The 15,952-nt window shown below is 36.1% G+C and overlaps 2 protein-coding genes across 2 annotated transcripts; one reads left to right on the top strand and one right to left on the bottom strand.

The window, feature by feature from the left end:
- The first annotated feature begins 7,615 nt into the window (after positions 1-7,615).
- On the top strand, positions 7,616-8,774 carry LOC113694137 (uncharacterized). Its single transcript, XM_027212992.2, has 2 exons — positions 7,616-8,086; positions 8,272-8,774. Exons 1-2 carry the CDS (start codon positions 7,658-7,660, stop codon positions 8,383-8,385), a joined length of 543 nt encoding a protein of 180 aa, XP_027068793.1. The 5' UTR covers positions 7,616-7,657; the 3' UTR covers positions 8,386-8,774.
- A 439-nt stretch (positions 8,775-9,213) lies between these two features.
- On the bottom strand, positions 9,214-9,777 carry LOC140008737 (putative UDP-glucose flavonoid 3-O-glucosyltransferase 3). The gene is made up of 2 exons (XM_072053600.1): positions 9,662-9,777; positions 9,214-9,523 (listed from the first exon to the last, which is right to left on the bottom strand). The coding sequence occupies exons 1-2, from the start codon at positions 9,775-9,777 to the stop codon at positions 9,214-9,216; spliced, it is 426 nt and encodes a 141-aa protein (XP_071909701.1).
- Positions 9,778-15,952: the final 6,175 nt, after the last annotated feature.

Genomic DNA, 15,952 nt, shown 5'->3' with positions numbered 1-15,952 from the left:
GTGAGTGTCAAGTATGTGAATTTTGATACTTGCTTATTTGTGATAATTGTTGGAAGTTTTAAGAATAAGGGCGGGTGCGTACTTTATCGCACTCGTTCTAATTTCTAATGAATGAATGAAATGTATTGAATGAATGAATGAAATGCAATGTTATGTCATGAATACATGTGTCGATGGAGTGAACCTCCTCGACTTTCAAATGAATGGGGGACGCCCAAACTCATAGGCCGACCTTGGACTCGAGCCGGCAATGGGCTTGGTCGGGAAATTGGGCGAGCCATGAGATATATATAACCTCGACCTAATGAGAGGTCTTGCTTGGCATACTCGTGGAGTATCGCCTTATAAATGACTTGTGGGCCCTTGAGGTGTATGGTGGACGGAGGGAAGTAAGTGGTGATCTATGGAAATGGAAATACCGACCCGGTTGACAGGAGGGTCAACACGGGAAGGTATACGAATGACATCGGCAGAGCGAGTGGAACTTAGCTCCTGAGAGCTACTATATCCTTGAATTGTTTCTGATTACTTTTTCCTGTTCGAATGATTGATTATTGAAAAGACATGGTTTTATTTATTAAATTTGGGATTGTTATTTGACAAAGTACTTGCATGTGTGTTCTTGGCCTCACGAGCGTTTTGCTCACCCTATAGTTTTGTTTTCCTTAACAGGACCGAATCTTGGAGAAGTATGGAGAAACCATCCGTTGTACTTTTGTTAAGACTCCTGCTATATATTTTGACTAGACCCTGGTTTGAGTTGTATTTTTGGAAATTGTAAACTTGAAAAGTTTGGGCCCTGACGTGTATTTTGAATTTAAGTCGTTTTATGATTACCCGACGTACTGGTTACACGTTAAGTGACTTGTTAAGCTTGAACGCTTCCGCATTATTGTATTCATGTTGCTCTCTTCGAAGTGTTTAATTCTGTTTTAAATTGAATGGAATTGGTTGAGTCCTGGCGAGAGTTGGGCAAGCGTCCACGGATACCCTTTGGTCCGTCTTAGGGAGATGTGGGGCGTCACAACAAGGTCTAGCATACCAAAGACCATAATCTAATGTACCTTTCAAATACCTAAAAATCCTTTTAACAGCGTTCAAATGTGATTCTTTTGGACATGATTGAAATCTAGCACACAAGCAAACAGCAAACATAATATCAGGTCTACTTGCGGTTAAATAGAGTAGGCTTCCGATCATACCTCTATAGTGCTTTTCATCCACATGTTTACCTTCTTCATCTTTGTCAAGTTTTGTAGAAGTGCACATTGGAGTTCCAACTTGCTTTGAGTCCTCCATGCCAAATCTTTTCAGCAATTCCTTGGTGTATTTTGCTTGATTTACAAAAATTCCCTCTAGGGCTTGATGTATTTGAAGTCCAAGGAAGAAATTTAATTCTCCCATCATACTCATTTCAAATTCACTTTGCATAATGGTGGAAAAATCCTTGCATAGATACTCATTAGTAGCACCAAAAATAATATCATCTACATATATTTGCACAATAAGAAGATCATTTAGCACTTGCTTAGTAAAAAGTGTGGTGTCCACTCAATCTTTCATACCAAGCTCTTGGAGCTTGTTTTAGTCCATATAATGCTTTTGAGAGTTTAAACACATGATTTGGAAATTTTGCATTTTTAAAACCGGGGGGTTGATCCACATATACTTCTTGATCAATAAAACCATTTAAGAAAGCACTTTTAACATCCATTTGAAACAATTTGAAACCTTTGAAGCAAGCAAAAGCAAGAAGCATTCTAATAGATTCTAATCTAGCTACAGGAGCAAATGTTTCATCAAAATCAATTCCTTCTTCTTGTGCATATCCTTTAGCAACTAATCTAGCTTTATTTCTTACAACTGCACCTTTGTCATCCAACTTATTTCTAAATACCCATTTCGTGCCAATGATAGGTTGATATTGAGGTCTATCAACTAGTGTCCAAACCTTATTTCTCTCAGATTGATTAAGTTCCTCTTGCATTGCCAAAAACCAGTTTTCATCCTTTAAGGCATCATTGATATTTTTAGGTTAAAAAAGAGAGACTAAAGCAAAATTGTCTATCAATTTCTTAGATGAGGAACGAGTCTTTACCTTCTCGGATGGATCACCAATTATAAGCTCTCTTGGATGATTTTGGCTAAATTTCCAAGCTCTGGGAAGGTCTTTGAATGAATCATCATTCTTGTCTTCATCTTCCTTTTCTTGATCTTCATGAGTTTCATCCTCCATTTCCTTTGCTTCGGGATTAGAGTTTACTTCATCTCCAATTGTTAGCTTTTTCATTCCTTCACGAACACCTACATCATCATCCTCACACGAACATTTGGAATTATCATCATTAGTTTCATCAAATGTTATGTGTATAGTTTCTTCTATCACAAAAGTTCTTCTATTAAAAACTCTATATCACCCAAGTATATCTAGAATAATCATCAACAATCACAAAACAATATCTCTTACCTCCCAAGCTAGTAATTTGAGTAGGACCAAATAAATCAAGATGCAAGAGTTCCAAAGGTTTAGAAGTTGATACACTTCTTTGGTTTAAAGGAAATTTTTGTTTGCTTCCCAAATTGACATACATCACAAATTTTGTCCTTTTCAAAACTGATTTTTGGCAAGCCTCTAACCAACTCCTTTTTTGAAATTTCCTTTAGTAATTCCATGTTAAAATGACAAAGTCTCCTATGCCACAACCAAGGATTTTCATTTGAAGTTTTAAGACATTGGAAGCTAGATGAATCAAGTTCATCAAGAACAACAATATAAATATCGTTAAACCTCTTACCTTTGAACACAACATTATATTTAGAGTCAAGCACAATGCATTTATGCTTTTTGAACAACACATTCAAGTCCTTATCATATAATTGACTAACACTAAGCAAGTTATAACCTAAGTTATCAACTAAGAGCACATTATGAACAAAAGTTTCACCATCCTTACCAACATTTCCTATTCCAATAGTCTTAGCTTTCACGTCATCACCAAATGTCACCTTTCCACTTGATTTTGATTTTAGATTTATGAACAAAGATGGATCACCGGTCATATGCCTTGAACAGCCACTGTCGATGAACCATTTGGACTTGTTTGAGCCTTTTCCCTGAAAAGAGAGAGTGTTTGGCACCCTTTCATTTTTGGGTCCACAATAGTTAGCATTGTGTCTAACTAACCACATGCATCTCATTCCTTTGTTCAGATTTTTTTTCACATAACAATCTCCTTTCAAATGTCCTTTTTGACAACAAAAACTACACATAATGGAAGAGTCTTTAACATGTAATGATTTGATAAATCTCAATCCACTCCTTCTATATGTTGTGAAACCATGTGTATTTTTGTTGTGTGCTAATGTTCTTTCATGAGCAGTAAGAAAGGTGGTTGATATGTTCTTTTTGAAATAATCTTGTTTTCTAGCTTTTAAGGTCTCATCCAAATTGTCCATCCTTTTCTTCAAATCACCATGTCTTTCCTTTAGCATTTTACAAAGACTTGTCTTTCTGTCAAGTTCATCTTGAACATCAAATCCGGCTCTTACAAGGCACTCATTGTCAGCTTTTAGTTGTTTATTTTGTTGAAAAAGACTTGCATTTTCTTGAATGAGAAAAACAATTTTCTGTTTTAGCTGCTTGTTTTCATCATAAGATTCCTTCAATGCATTATGCAATTTTTCAACAAAGGATTCAAGATCATTATCATCTTCATCATCACTTTCAGATTGAGAGTGTATGGAAGTTACCTCATTATCTCCAATAGCCATGAAGGCCATTTGAGCTGATTCTTCCTTTTTTTCAACTTCGCCTTCGGAGTTACATTCATTCCATGTAATCTGGAAGTTGTTGAACCTTAGCTTTCGATCAGCTTTTCCATCTTTCTTTTTCTTCAGGGAGCATTCGTTTGCTTAGTGTCCAGGCTGTCCACATTCGTAGCATTTGTCCAATTGTTTCTTGTTGAATTCTTGTTTTCCTTTGTTCCTTGCGTTTGAAGACTGATTCTGGAATTGATTGCTAGGTCCTCCCCTTCTAAACTTCCTTTTATTCGAGATTCTCTTGAAACTTTTTGTGATGAGTGCAAGATCGTTGTCATCACCATCCGAGTCTTCATCATCCAACTGAGCTGGATCATCTTCACCTTGAGCTGCTTTTAGAGCTATGTTTCTCTTTGCTCTCGCGTCCTCTTCCTCAAGCACTTTAGTTTTCAACTTCAACTCATAGGAGGTTAGTGAGTTAATGAGAGATTCAATAGGCACATAATTCAAATCCTTAGCTTCCTCTATTGCAGTCACTTTATTTTCCCATTCTTTGGCCAACGCATTGAGAATTTTCCTGTTTTTCTCTCCCAAGGTGTACTCTTTGCCCAATACTTCGAGATCTTTGATTAAGTCATTGAGCCTACAATACATTTTGTCAATATTCTCAAGGGGTTCTATTTTAAATGATTCATACTTTGTGACCAAGATAGACTTTTTCTGTTCTCTCACGTTGTCACTACCCTCATGAATTTCTCTTAGCTTATCCCACATTTCTTTGGCAGATTTACATCCTTTTATTCTAATTGATTCATTTGAGTCTAAGGCACTATAAAGAACCTTCATCGCTTTGGCATTCAATGTGAGATTGGTTCTATCTTGAACATTCAATTCAGCTCTTGTTTTTGGCCGAAACAAACCTGTATCTGCATCAAGAATGTTAGCATCATGCGGTCCTTCATTCACAATAAACCATAGCTCAATATCAATGGATTGCAAAAACATAATCATTCTTTCTTTCCAACTAACATAATTGGAACCAGTAAACATGGGAGGCCTAGTGACAGATTGCCCTTCAACAAACATGGCATGATTGGTTGTCATCTTTACTCCAAGCCGTTTGAGCTTAATCTCTAGGAGACCAAGCTCTGATACCAATTGTAAGACCCAAAGACAACCTAAGAAGGGGGGTGAATTAGGTTGATTAAAAACTTAATTGAGTTTATGCACTTTTTCCTTAACAAAAAATTTACCTTCTTTTCTAGTAGTGATCAATCAAGTAAATTTAAAGAAGAGAACAATGTTGATCAGAATTAAGAATATATATAAGCAATGAGAATTTTATTAAACAAAAAGAATAAGATAGAGTATCAAACCGATTGTCTACCAAGCTTTCCTCAAACTTGAAGACCAATCACAAGGATGAACACCTTCTCTTTGATGAAAAGAAATCAACTCAATGTACAATGGAGGGATCACTTCCTCCTTGCCCCAAGCCTCACTTAGTCAAGCTAAGAAGTTTTACTATCGCTCAGATAACCCTCAACAAAGCTACACTATTGAAAATTTCAAACACAAGAGAAGTGCTTACAAGAAATTCACACCACTTGGAGAACAAATCTTGCTTAGGAGACTATTTTCTAGCTAAAATATCTCTTGAGATCTTGTAAACAAAGTGTGTAAAAGTTCCTTCATGGTTCAAAAACGTTTGTATTTAAAGGGGACCAAAAATGAGGTTCATTAATGCTTCAAACGGATAGAAAACAGATGAAGAGTCAGCTAGCCGTTGCGGCTGTCGGACGTCCGACAGATTATTCATCGTCCTATCCCATCGTCCGAAAATCAGCCAAGTTGTCGTTCGGACGTCCGATGGGATTTTATCGTCCGACAGATTTTGCGTCCGAACGTCGTCAGAGAGTCATCAAAACTTTGCGAAATTTTTCGGACGTCCGACGCGATCGATGTGTGTCCTAAACGTGCATCCGATCCTCCCGGACGTCCGATGCTTCCTCACGAGCGTCCGACAGCTTCCTTTCAGACGTCCGACATGAGTGCCCTGATTTTGCTTCTTCTTTTGGTTGATTTTCTTTTCTTGACACCTTTGTACCTGATTCTCTAAAAAGCAAAACACTTATATTTGAAGAGAATTAGATAAACATTTCAAAGTGTTTTGTGATCATCAAAATCAAGAATAACATTGTGACAACTTAGGATTTTAATTGGGAGCAAATTGCTTGTCATCCGTCCTCCTCCAGTAAACTTTTTCACCTCTTATTAACGTCTTGTCTTTTGCTGTACTAAGGTTTCGATTGTTCACCATCATTAAAAAAAAAACAAATCTTTTATCTTTTGTTTTCATTGGAAAGAGCAAAAAAGTAAGAAAATAAAGGTAAAAAGGTAGGTAAAAAAGACTTGAGATGTGTTATTTCAACTAAAGGATTTTAGAATTCAATGAAAACCCCAAAAGTGCATGAGTGACAAAGAAGCATTTCATAATTTCTTGATGAATAGTTTCTATTTTAAGACTTTTCTTTTGAATTTTTATTTCCAGTTTAGCAATGGTTATGAGTAATTGAAAGTAAAGGGGGAAAATGGAAGAAAAAGAAACCAGTCACCATCTTTTCTTTTTCTTCATTATCAGCAAGTTAAAGGAGCTTCCATTTTTAATTGTAGTATTGAAAAAGAGACTAAAGAAGAGGAGTGCTCCTTTTATTTCTGCTTTTTTTTCTATCAAATAAAAATATTTATTCTAATTTGTCACTTAAAAAATTGACAAAATCAAACAGATAAAATAAAAGACCAAGAAGAGAAAAGGAAAAATTTTAGTCTAGTCGTTATAAAAAATGTTGATACAAAAGAAAAAGGCCAAGATGAGAGACGTGAAGGATGCCGCTCAAAAAGCAAAACGTCACCATGAAAGTGCATAGTTGTATTTGAGGTAAGACGCAAAATGAAGAAATTTGTTCTCATTAAAAATGCTGAGCTGTCGTAATGTTACTGGTGTCTGCAAAGGGCGCGAATTCAAATCAGCCGGAAACACGTTTAACAGTTAGGATTAAATATTAATGTTATTCAAATTATAAAGTTTAAAGAAAAAAATGTTTGAGTTCCAAAAAAAAATAGAGAAAAACATTTTAAAACCTATTTCTTGAATAACAACTTACTTAATGGAGAAAATCTTAAATTTACTCTATATAGTTAAAATTCAATTAAAGTTCATTTACAGAACAAAGTTAAATTTAAAGTACGTACAAATAAATTGTACAGGGGCTGGGGAGTGGATGTTCCGACGAGACAAGTACAAATAAATGTATGGGGGTTGGGGACGAATGTTCAAATAAGATAAATACAAATAAATTGAATGATAGGTGGAAGGTGGATGTTCATATAAGACAAGTGTACTATTGTAATTTCTGAATTTTTTAGAACAATGAAGTATAATACTTCCTTATAATGTTAAGTGGGATTTAAACTTTTGACTTACTTCCTTGTAATGTATTAGGTAGGATTTAAACTCCCGACCAAATGCTGACCTAATGCATGATAGAGTTTTAAGAGACTAAACCTGGCCAATTGAACCAAAACTCAATGGTTTCAAAAAGGTCAATCAAATTAAAAAAAGAGGCCGAAACTATAGATCTTCAGAAATTAGGAGGGAGTATTTACTTTATTTTATTTCTTTTCTTTTGGGAGCTAAAGGAGGCAAATATTGGCAAACGACAACGTTGGCACACGTGATCCTGCATATTTTATAAAGCAGTTATTGATATTTGGACCGTTGCGCATACATTAACGTGGCAAATTCCAACGGCTACTTTTCTCTTGGTATCTTTTACTTCTGCTTTACCCTTTTTCGAACAACTTGCATCATTACAGCTTTTCTCTTGGCTAAAATTCCATGGAGATGAACCCCGAGATTGCCCCTTTTGGGGGCGCATTGGTGATGGTGGTGGAGTACCTAGAATCCTCTATGTGCAGAGATCTGCTCTCCAAATTCCCTGACAATTCGGCCTTTGATTTTGACTATTCACAGAGCTCCATTTGGTCCCCTTTGATCCACAGGAAATTTCCTTCAACAACTCCCATCAGTAATGACCGCAGAAATGTACTGAGCTGCGGCCTCTCGAGAAAGCTTGTTTACAATGATGATGAAGGGCTGACCAAGATCAAGAAAGTGACTGCAAATATCAAGAGAAAGTTCACTGATGCTGTTTCTGATAATCTCCTGAAGTATCAAAAGATGAGGAAGAGAAAGAGGAGGAACAGTCTTGATTTTACTCCTCGCCCTTCTTCTAAGCTTCCTTCCACTAGTCCAACACCAAGAAAGGTACTATCATTCACTATTCAGAAATCAAAAACTTAATTTTCGGTGACTTTATTCTGATTAATTATCTGAGTGGTATATTTTTGTGGTGATTTGACTATTTTTCTTGAGGTGTAGAGTAGTGCTACTAATAGCTATATGTTTTTATCTTTAGCAGTCTCATTAATGAGATAAATTTTGTTGTTTAGGGATGGGTAAAGGTGCTGAAAGCTGCTTCTAAGCATTTCAAAAAGAAGAGCAAGAAGAGAGACTCGTATACTCAGATCAACTTCTCAAGTTGTTTCACGTCAACAGACTCCTGAGAACTGCTTTTCTAGTTTTCTTCACATCGGTCATCTTTTGCTGCCATGTTTCCCATTCTTTTATGTAATTCGATTACTATCATCAAATTCTATTAATAGACCGAATTACTGAGTAGTCTTTAGAAATTTATAGGTTTTGCACATTTTCGAACTTCTATCTTGTCATCATCCTAAAGGTTTAACAGATTTTGAAACTGCAGTTAGGTTGTAACCATCCTAATGCTGCTATTTAGATTACTGGAAATTAACACATACTCTTGCTTAGAAAATTGGGCAGTTCCAGGATGCTGTACACGCTAGTTGTAGCTATCAAGATGAATCATGACTGAAATATTATTCATCTTGAATATTTGAATGTCACACGACATGCCTACGGATATTAGCCACAATGTGACTGGAAAAAAGAACTGTTGTAGTTATGTTCGTATGTTATGAGCAAGATAACATCAGCAGTAGTGGGTAACTATGATTTCCTGATGGCAAAAAAGCCTTGCTCAATTAAGTGTATTGTTGAGTTGGCTTCCCATTGACATAAACAATGACAAAGTAGTTGTGGATTTACATAGACCAAATACACGGCCTGAATAAAGCTTATTGGCACAAGGTACTCAATGTTCTGATTATTTGTTCTAATCTGTTATGATGAAAGCTTGGCAATAATCACAAAATGCAGCTAAATTTGAAGTTACAAGATCCAATTGTCCTTGAATTCTTGAGTATTATTAGTTAGCATACTATACGAGTCTGCAGTATGTTGAACAGGAAACTTGATATGCTATCCACAACCCATAACTTACACTGGTACTAAGCATCCATAAGTTACACCCGTCATTTTTGCGCTACCAAAGGATCTTCAATGAAACGTCTAAGTGAAATGAAAGAAGAGCCACCATCCATCAATGCTTCTATAGCCTTCTTTCCAATCTCCTTAACTCTCCTTCGCACAGGATTTTCATCGTCCATCAAACACCTTATGGCCTTCTCTATCTCATTAAATGGTACAAGCTTATGAGGATTCTTAAAACGGTAGTCTAAGGTCAACTGCATGGCTAATTCCAAATCTTTTACTAATTGAAAAGCATTAGATTGTTGTTCAGCGTATACAGGCCATGTTGCAATTGGCACACCATTCCACAAGCTTTCCAGTATAGAATTCCACCCACAGTGAGATACAAGGCCACCAACTGCTTCTTGGGCTATAACACAAAAAATACCTTTTTCTTTGTTCGCTCCAAAAACACTTCTGGCAGAATCTCAGAAAAATTGGTATACTAACTCGCTTTGCACTGAATTCCTTTGGTGCTGCCGCCCGTGCAACCATAAGAATCTATATCCACTTCGCTCCAGAGCAGCTGCCATCTCTGCTATCTGGGGATGCTCAAAACCTCCCATGCTTCCAAAACAGAGGAAAAGAGCAGATGAAGATGGCTGGTCATCAAGCCATTTGATAATATTTTCGGAGTTGGGATGCCTTTCGACCTCAAAGTTGATCACAGCTCCCAACCGTATAAATTGGTGCTAATTCCTTATCTGATCCCAGATACTCAGTTGCATGGGAGATTCTAATTCGGCAAATGTATTTATGATAAAGCCTTTTGTCTCTCTAAATCGTGTACCTTGATATAACATTGATCCATAACCCCCAGTCTTATCAAACAGAAAAGATGGTAAAACCCTCGAGGGTACAGGGTGGGAATAGGTAGTTATGATTGAATCAGGATCTGAAATGCTAAATTCACCCCTTCTCAGAATGGCGAATGGGGAGATAAAGCATAAGCCCAAGAAAAGCAGCATTAGATGTGAATAAAATGTAGGAAGCAACACCAAGCTCATTAGCTACATCAATCATTGATGTGCAAAACAAATCGATCACTAACCCGGCGAGTTGAGTACAGGGTTCGACAAAGTTGGTTGGTCATGGCATTTTTGACGAGGGCTTTGTGCTTCTCAATAAAACAGCAGTGAACTTCTCGATCGAGCTCATCGGTTCTGGCGATGGTGGATCAACAGAAGGGAGGTTAATGAATCGGATATTAGAATTGGCGGCCGCCAATTTTTCAATGTATGAATCAAGTTTAGGTGGAGTAGCCCGCTTTATGACTAGAACAGTTACTGATTTGCGTTCTTCTCTTTCAAGAAGCTGCTTTGCGAACCCGATTATGGATGCTGTGTGGCCTCTGCCTGGTGCAGGAACAAAAACCAGCTCTGTTTTCATCATCATTGGATGTGTTGATTGGACTTTCTCCTCCCTTTGTTCCGCGGAGACAATGTGATATACCGCTTTCCATTTTGTGGTTCTCGGATGACCGTCTCAAAACTTGCAGTGGAAAATTGTGGAGGAAAGCAAAGGAAACCATCTGACGGATGTTCTGACATCATGTTTAGATATCGTTCGATTTCCTTCTACATTCTTTTCCACCCCTAGATCGGCAAACCATAGTTTTGGCGCGGGTTGCTTTCCAAACGAACTTGAGCTTCCGAAAGGTTAAAAAATCGATTTAAATCTTGGAAACTAGTTAACCCGATCGGACGGAATAGTGAACCGTCAATCCGTTCCTATTTAAATCAAACCAGTCTGATGCTTGATTTATTCATTTATGTCCGCTTCTTCAATGCAATCAAGTGGTTTGTTTGGACATTTAATGCATTAATTAATGAAATCGGTAATCGGTGAATCAGAATTGAAATCGATAATTTGGAATTTTGAAGTTGAAATTTTGGCATTAGAATTTTCGATCGAATTTGATTTCGGATTCACTAACTCTGACTTGAAATTCGTTCCGAATTCAATTCAAAATTCGATAAATTTCAATTCAGGAATATAAAAATTATTATTATTATATAAAAGTTATATTACATATATATATATAATATTATATATATCTATATATATGAAAAACGAATTTGAAATTGAAATAGGAATTCTGAATTCTGATTTGAAAAATCTCATTACTGAATTCGAACCAAATTCGCATAATTCAAAATCGGAAAACCCGATTTTAGTTTCGAATTCCGAATTATCAATTTCGAAAATTTCGAATTCAGTTGGTAAATTAGAATTTTTCAATCTTGCACACTCCTAATACATTCTTCCTTGTACCACATTTATATTTTTGCTATCAACTCATTTAATTCTCTTAAGTTTTCAAATCTTCTCCATTTTCATGCGGCATTATGAATTTGTCATTTTAGTTTCCAAATTATATTTTAGCTCTAAATTATTTACAAAAACCCAACTTCTATGTAATTTTATCTTATTAACAAAACCATATTTTTGAATATTTTTTGTTTGAATGAATTTGATTTCTAATTCAATAGGTTGACCAAATATGTATATGTAAAGTATAAGGTCAGATTAACCTAAGACGGGGTTGAATTAGATTGATTTGAAATCTAAGCATGATTAATACAAATTTTGTTTAAAATAAATTTACAAAGTTGCCTAGGTGATTAATTAAATAATTAAGCACCAACTTGAAGATGTAGTAGAATTAAAGCAATGAAAGCACTTAAGCACATAGAAAAGAAGTAATTAGAAATAGGGAATAATAATTGCAAACCACACTAACTCCCAAGCTTGGACTCAAATTCGGAGTTGTACGCACTATTGAGTTTTTTCAATTTGGTAAAAGCAAATCAATCTGTACAATAGAAGACTTCCTTCGTGCTCACACAAAACTCCTTATTGAGTCAAGAAGTTTTACAACTTACCGAATCAACCCTCACAAATCTATAAATTGAATACACTCACTCACAATTGAAAAACTAAACAATCTATTGCACCTACACAAAAATTAGAAGAAAGAGAAAGAGCATGTGAGGCCCTGAAATTTTACTTGTCTTTATAACTCTTATTTGAACTTACTTGCCTTAGATTCTTGGGTGTTTAATGGTTGAATTTGAGCCAAGGGAGTGAATTTTGTTAAGGAAAAGTTTAATATTCTCAAGTTGTTAGAAAATCTGGAATTTTCGCAGGAGGCTTTGCGCAGTTTTGGGAAATTGGCTATAAACTTCGTATAGAAAAGTCGGAATTGAGTTCCATTTGTTGCATTTGAAACTAGACTCATAGAGCTTCCTACAGTGTAAAATTTAGAGTTTGATTCAATTTTTATAAATACCAGAAAATCGGCAAATTTGATTGAAAATTCTGCCCTGCACAAGTAAAAATAGGAATGTTGTAGTAGCTTATGGCTCAATTTGGACCAACTTGTGAACTGAATCTCTTTGAGGTGTCTTCTAAAGATTATTAGTGTTTGAAGTCTAGTTTTTATCAGGCTAAGTTGTATGAATTTTTGACATTTATAACTCACGTTATGATTTTTCTAAAGGAATGATGCATGCTAGGTTTTTTTTTTGTGCATTTTGGTAATGTGATTACTTGGTGAGGTGTGTGTACTAAATTTGGTGGATAAGAGCGAGTATTAATTAAGAGAAAGTATGTGATTTGAAGTGACAATAATAAGTTAGTGTATCATAAGTTAAAACACAAGTACGAGAGAGTTAAGGGAAAAATAGGCTTAAACCGACATGCACCATTTGTTACCGATTGAGCAAACCACTTGACCACAACTTTCTTACCCTAATCTTCTTGTTTTTATTTCATCTAATCAGCCCTAAATTAAACCCTAAACTGTGATGCCCCCACTTCTCCCTAAGGCGAACCAAAGGATATCCGCGAGACGCCTGCCCAGTTCTCACCAGGACACGGTACAAATCCCATCAGGCTTAATACAAAACCAGCCAACACAACTAGATAAAGTAAGAAAGTGCGAAAAAAACTTTCGAACTTAACAATATATAACGATTATCCAATCCTTATATTGGATTTCCAAAAGTTACAACAATACCCAAAATATACAACATCCGGAATATCTAGCCAATTACATTAGAAACCTTAAGCCAAAAGTACATTAGAAAGGGGTTTTTCCGAGGTCTATTCCAGATCCTTTCTTGTTAAGGAAAACAAATCTACAGGGCGAGCAAAACACTCGTTAGGCCAAGAACACACATGCAAGCACGTTGTTCAAGTAACAATCCCAATTTACAAGTAGAGCAATAATATTGCAATAATTAACAATCCAGTGAAATGTAAACAAAAACAATTCAAGGATATGGTAGCTCTCAGGAGCTAATTTCCACTTGCTTTGCAAATTTCATTCGTATATCTTCCCGCGATGACTCTCTGTCAACCGGGTTGATATTTCCAATCCTTAGATCTCCACTTACTTTTCATGTCCGTCCACTGTACACCGCACCGGGCCCGAACGACATTTATAAGGCGATACTCCACGAGTATGCCAAGCGAGATCTCTCAAATAGATCAAGCTTATCATGGAATTCTCATGGCTCAGCCTATGAGTTTGGGCATCCCCCATGTAACATTTGTGTGTCGAGGAGATTCACTCCAGCGACGTATGCAGCCATAACATACTAATTCATGTCATTCAAGCATGTGATACATTCAATCATTCATTTAAGTCATTCATGGTTCATTCATTCAATTCAATCATGAGTCATTTATTTCAAATGAGAACGAGTGCGATAAAGTACATACTCGCCTCCATTTTCAACATCTCCAAGCAATTATAGCAATTAAGCATGTATCAAGTATTCATACACTTGACACTCACCAAATAAATAAAGAAGAAATGTCACTCGAAGTTCAGGCGTCCACCGTGGGATCGTCTTGAAGGTCCTTTTGGGTGCCTGAGCAATTAATAACGCATTATTACTCAAAATCACTTAAAACCCCCAAGTATCAAGAAAGATTGCACACTAGTACAATCTAAGAAAATCTTGCAAGTACAAGTCTTAATTACTCGTAAATCGAGACTCAAGGGTGGGGTTTTAAAACACAAGAGAAATCTGGTTTTCATCTTTGAAATCAAGTGCAAAACGATCAAGTGATGTCAAAGGAAGAGAGAGAGTTTGAAAACTCCATTTTCCTTAAGTTAGGAAATTTCAGATTTGTCGCATGTACTTTGAAAAATCATATCTCTCTCCGTACAAGTCCAAAATTGAAAAACTTGGTACCGTTGGAAACTACTTCCAAAGTACTAAATGTTTTTAGAAGACACTTTTCCATGATTCCAATTGGAAGATATTCAAAATTTGGCCCAAAGTTGCTGTTTTGGAAAGTCAAGACAGATTTGGGTTGATTTTTGACAAAGTTTGGAAATTCGGTAAAATTCACACAATAATAACTAGCCTTTAAAATTTGGAACTCAATTAGAGTTACAATCAAAGTTTTCAACACAACAAGTAGAATAAGAATTAGAGTTTCGAGCACGAAGATGTGGTGGCTCAAAGTTGCTGAATTTCCTCTTTGAACAAAAATTTTTCAGGTTTAAATCACAAACTTTGGGACTTTGATTGAATATCGAAATGGACTCGGAATGACACCAAACTTAGCAGTATTAAACTAAAATATAAGGGATATTCCTCTGTAAACTTTCATAGAAAAATACCTACGGAAAAGTCGGTTAACAAAATCATTAAAGTCTCACAAGTTTCCAAGGCCAATCTGCCGGGTATGTAAATTTTCCTTTTCTAATTATTCGGCTAATGAAAATATCTCAAATATGGTTCATTTATATAGACAATGTCTAAGAAACATCCAAGATGTGTTTGGTAGGTGATTAACTCCAAAATTTCGAAACAACAAGTCCCAATCAAGGTTAAGGCATCAACTAGCCAAAAAGAGGGTTTTCAATCCCTGAGTCAGTTTCGAACTTCGGCCACAACTCACTCAATTCAACTTGGAATTGAGTGTGGTTGATGGTGTTGAAAACTAGATTCATAAATCTACAATGTTTTAGAAGAAATTGTTTTAAAAATCTGTCTACAACTAGCTCATATTCGAGCATCAACTTGCTGCTTAAGACAGAGCTTCCAGTAAAACGAGAAACAGGACAGGTAAATTTACAAGGTTGGTACGGATCACTCAAGTGGAATCAGGACATGAATTTTATACCGTTGGAAAACTGGGAATGTCTAGTTTCCAGTTCCACAAACAATACTCAATTCCGACATCAGAACAAAAAGTTGTAGCTGGTTGAAAAATACTGCCAGAGCAATATGGGAAAAATTCCAGTTTTGATGAACTTTCGAAATCACAACATTTGGCCAACCAAATCACGTAATTTTTTGTGAAAACCTTTCACACAGCCCACACAACATATATACATCATAAACAAGTCAATTGAACATTAAAAAATGCTCTAAGGGTCACGGCATTGATAGGGGCAGAAAAGGAAAAATTCCCCTTTTCACTTCCTTTGAGTTTCCATCCACAATATCACTTATTTCTACTAAATTAAGCAATAATCCAACATTAATAACATCAAAACTCATCAAACCAGTCCATCAAGCCATAATGGGAGTTCATAGAGCCCACACACCAAATTTCCAACATAAATAAAGCTACCCACACGAATATATAAGCTTATAAGTGCAACATAACTTCCATATGTCAAGATTTGAGGGGTTGATCATCACTTACTTTCTTAGATGATCAAGGCAGAAATTTCGGTCCCTTGGAGCCAAAGAAAAACCTTGGAAAGCAAGC

This window comes from Coffea arabica, chromosome 6c (assembly GCF_036785885.1).
Source record: "Coffea arabica cultivar ET-39 chromosome 6c, Coffea Arabica ET-39 HiFi, whole genome shotgun sequence".
NCBI classification, from domain to species: Eukaryota; Viridiplantae; Streptophyta; class Magnoliopsida; order Gentianales; family Rubiaceae; genus Coffea; species Coffea arabica.
The sequence above is the reverse complement of the archived record's forward strand: the minus strand, read 5'-3'. Positions and strand labels throughout refer to the sequence as shown.

Bases quoted from the DNA above. Each gene is read 5' to 3' on its own strand.
- LOC113694137 (XM_027212992.2), top strand. From the start codon at position 7,658: ATGGAGATGAACCCCGAGATTGCCCCTTTTGGGGGCGCATTGGTGATG. The intron at 8,087-8,271 runs GTACTATCATTC...TTTGTTGTTTAG, and splicing joins CTAGTCCAACACCAAGAAAG to GGATGGGTAAAGGTGCTGAA.
- LOC140008737 (XM_072053600.1), bottom strand. From the start codon at position 9,777: ATGGGAGGTTTTGAGCATCCCCAGATAGCAGAGATGGCAGCTGCTCTG. The intron at 9,524-9,661 runs GTTAGTATACCA...TATACTGGAAAG, and splicing joins AGGAATTCAGTGCAAAGCGA to CTTGTGGAATGGTGTGCCAA.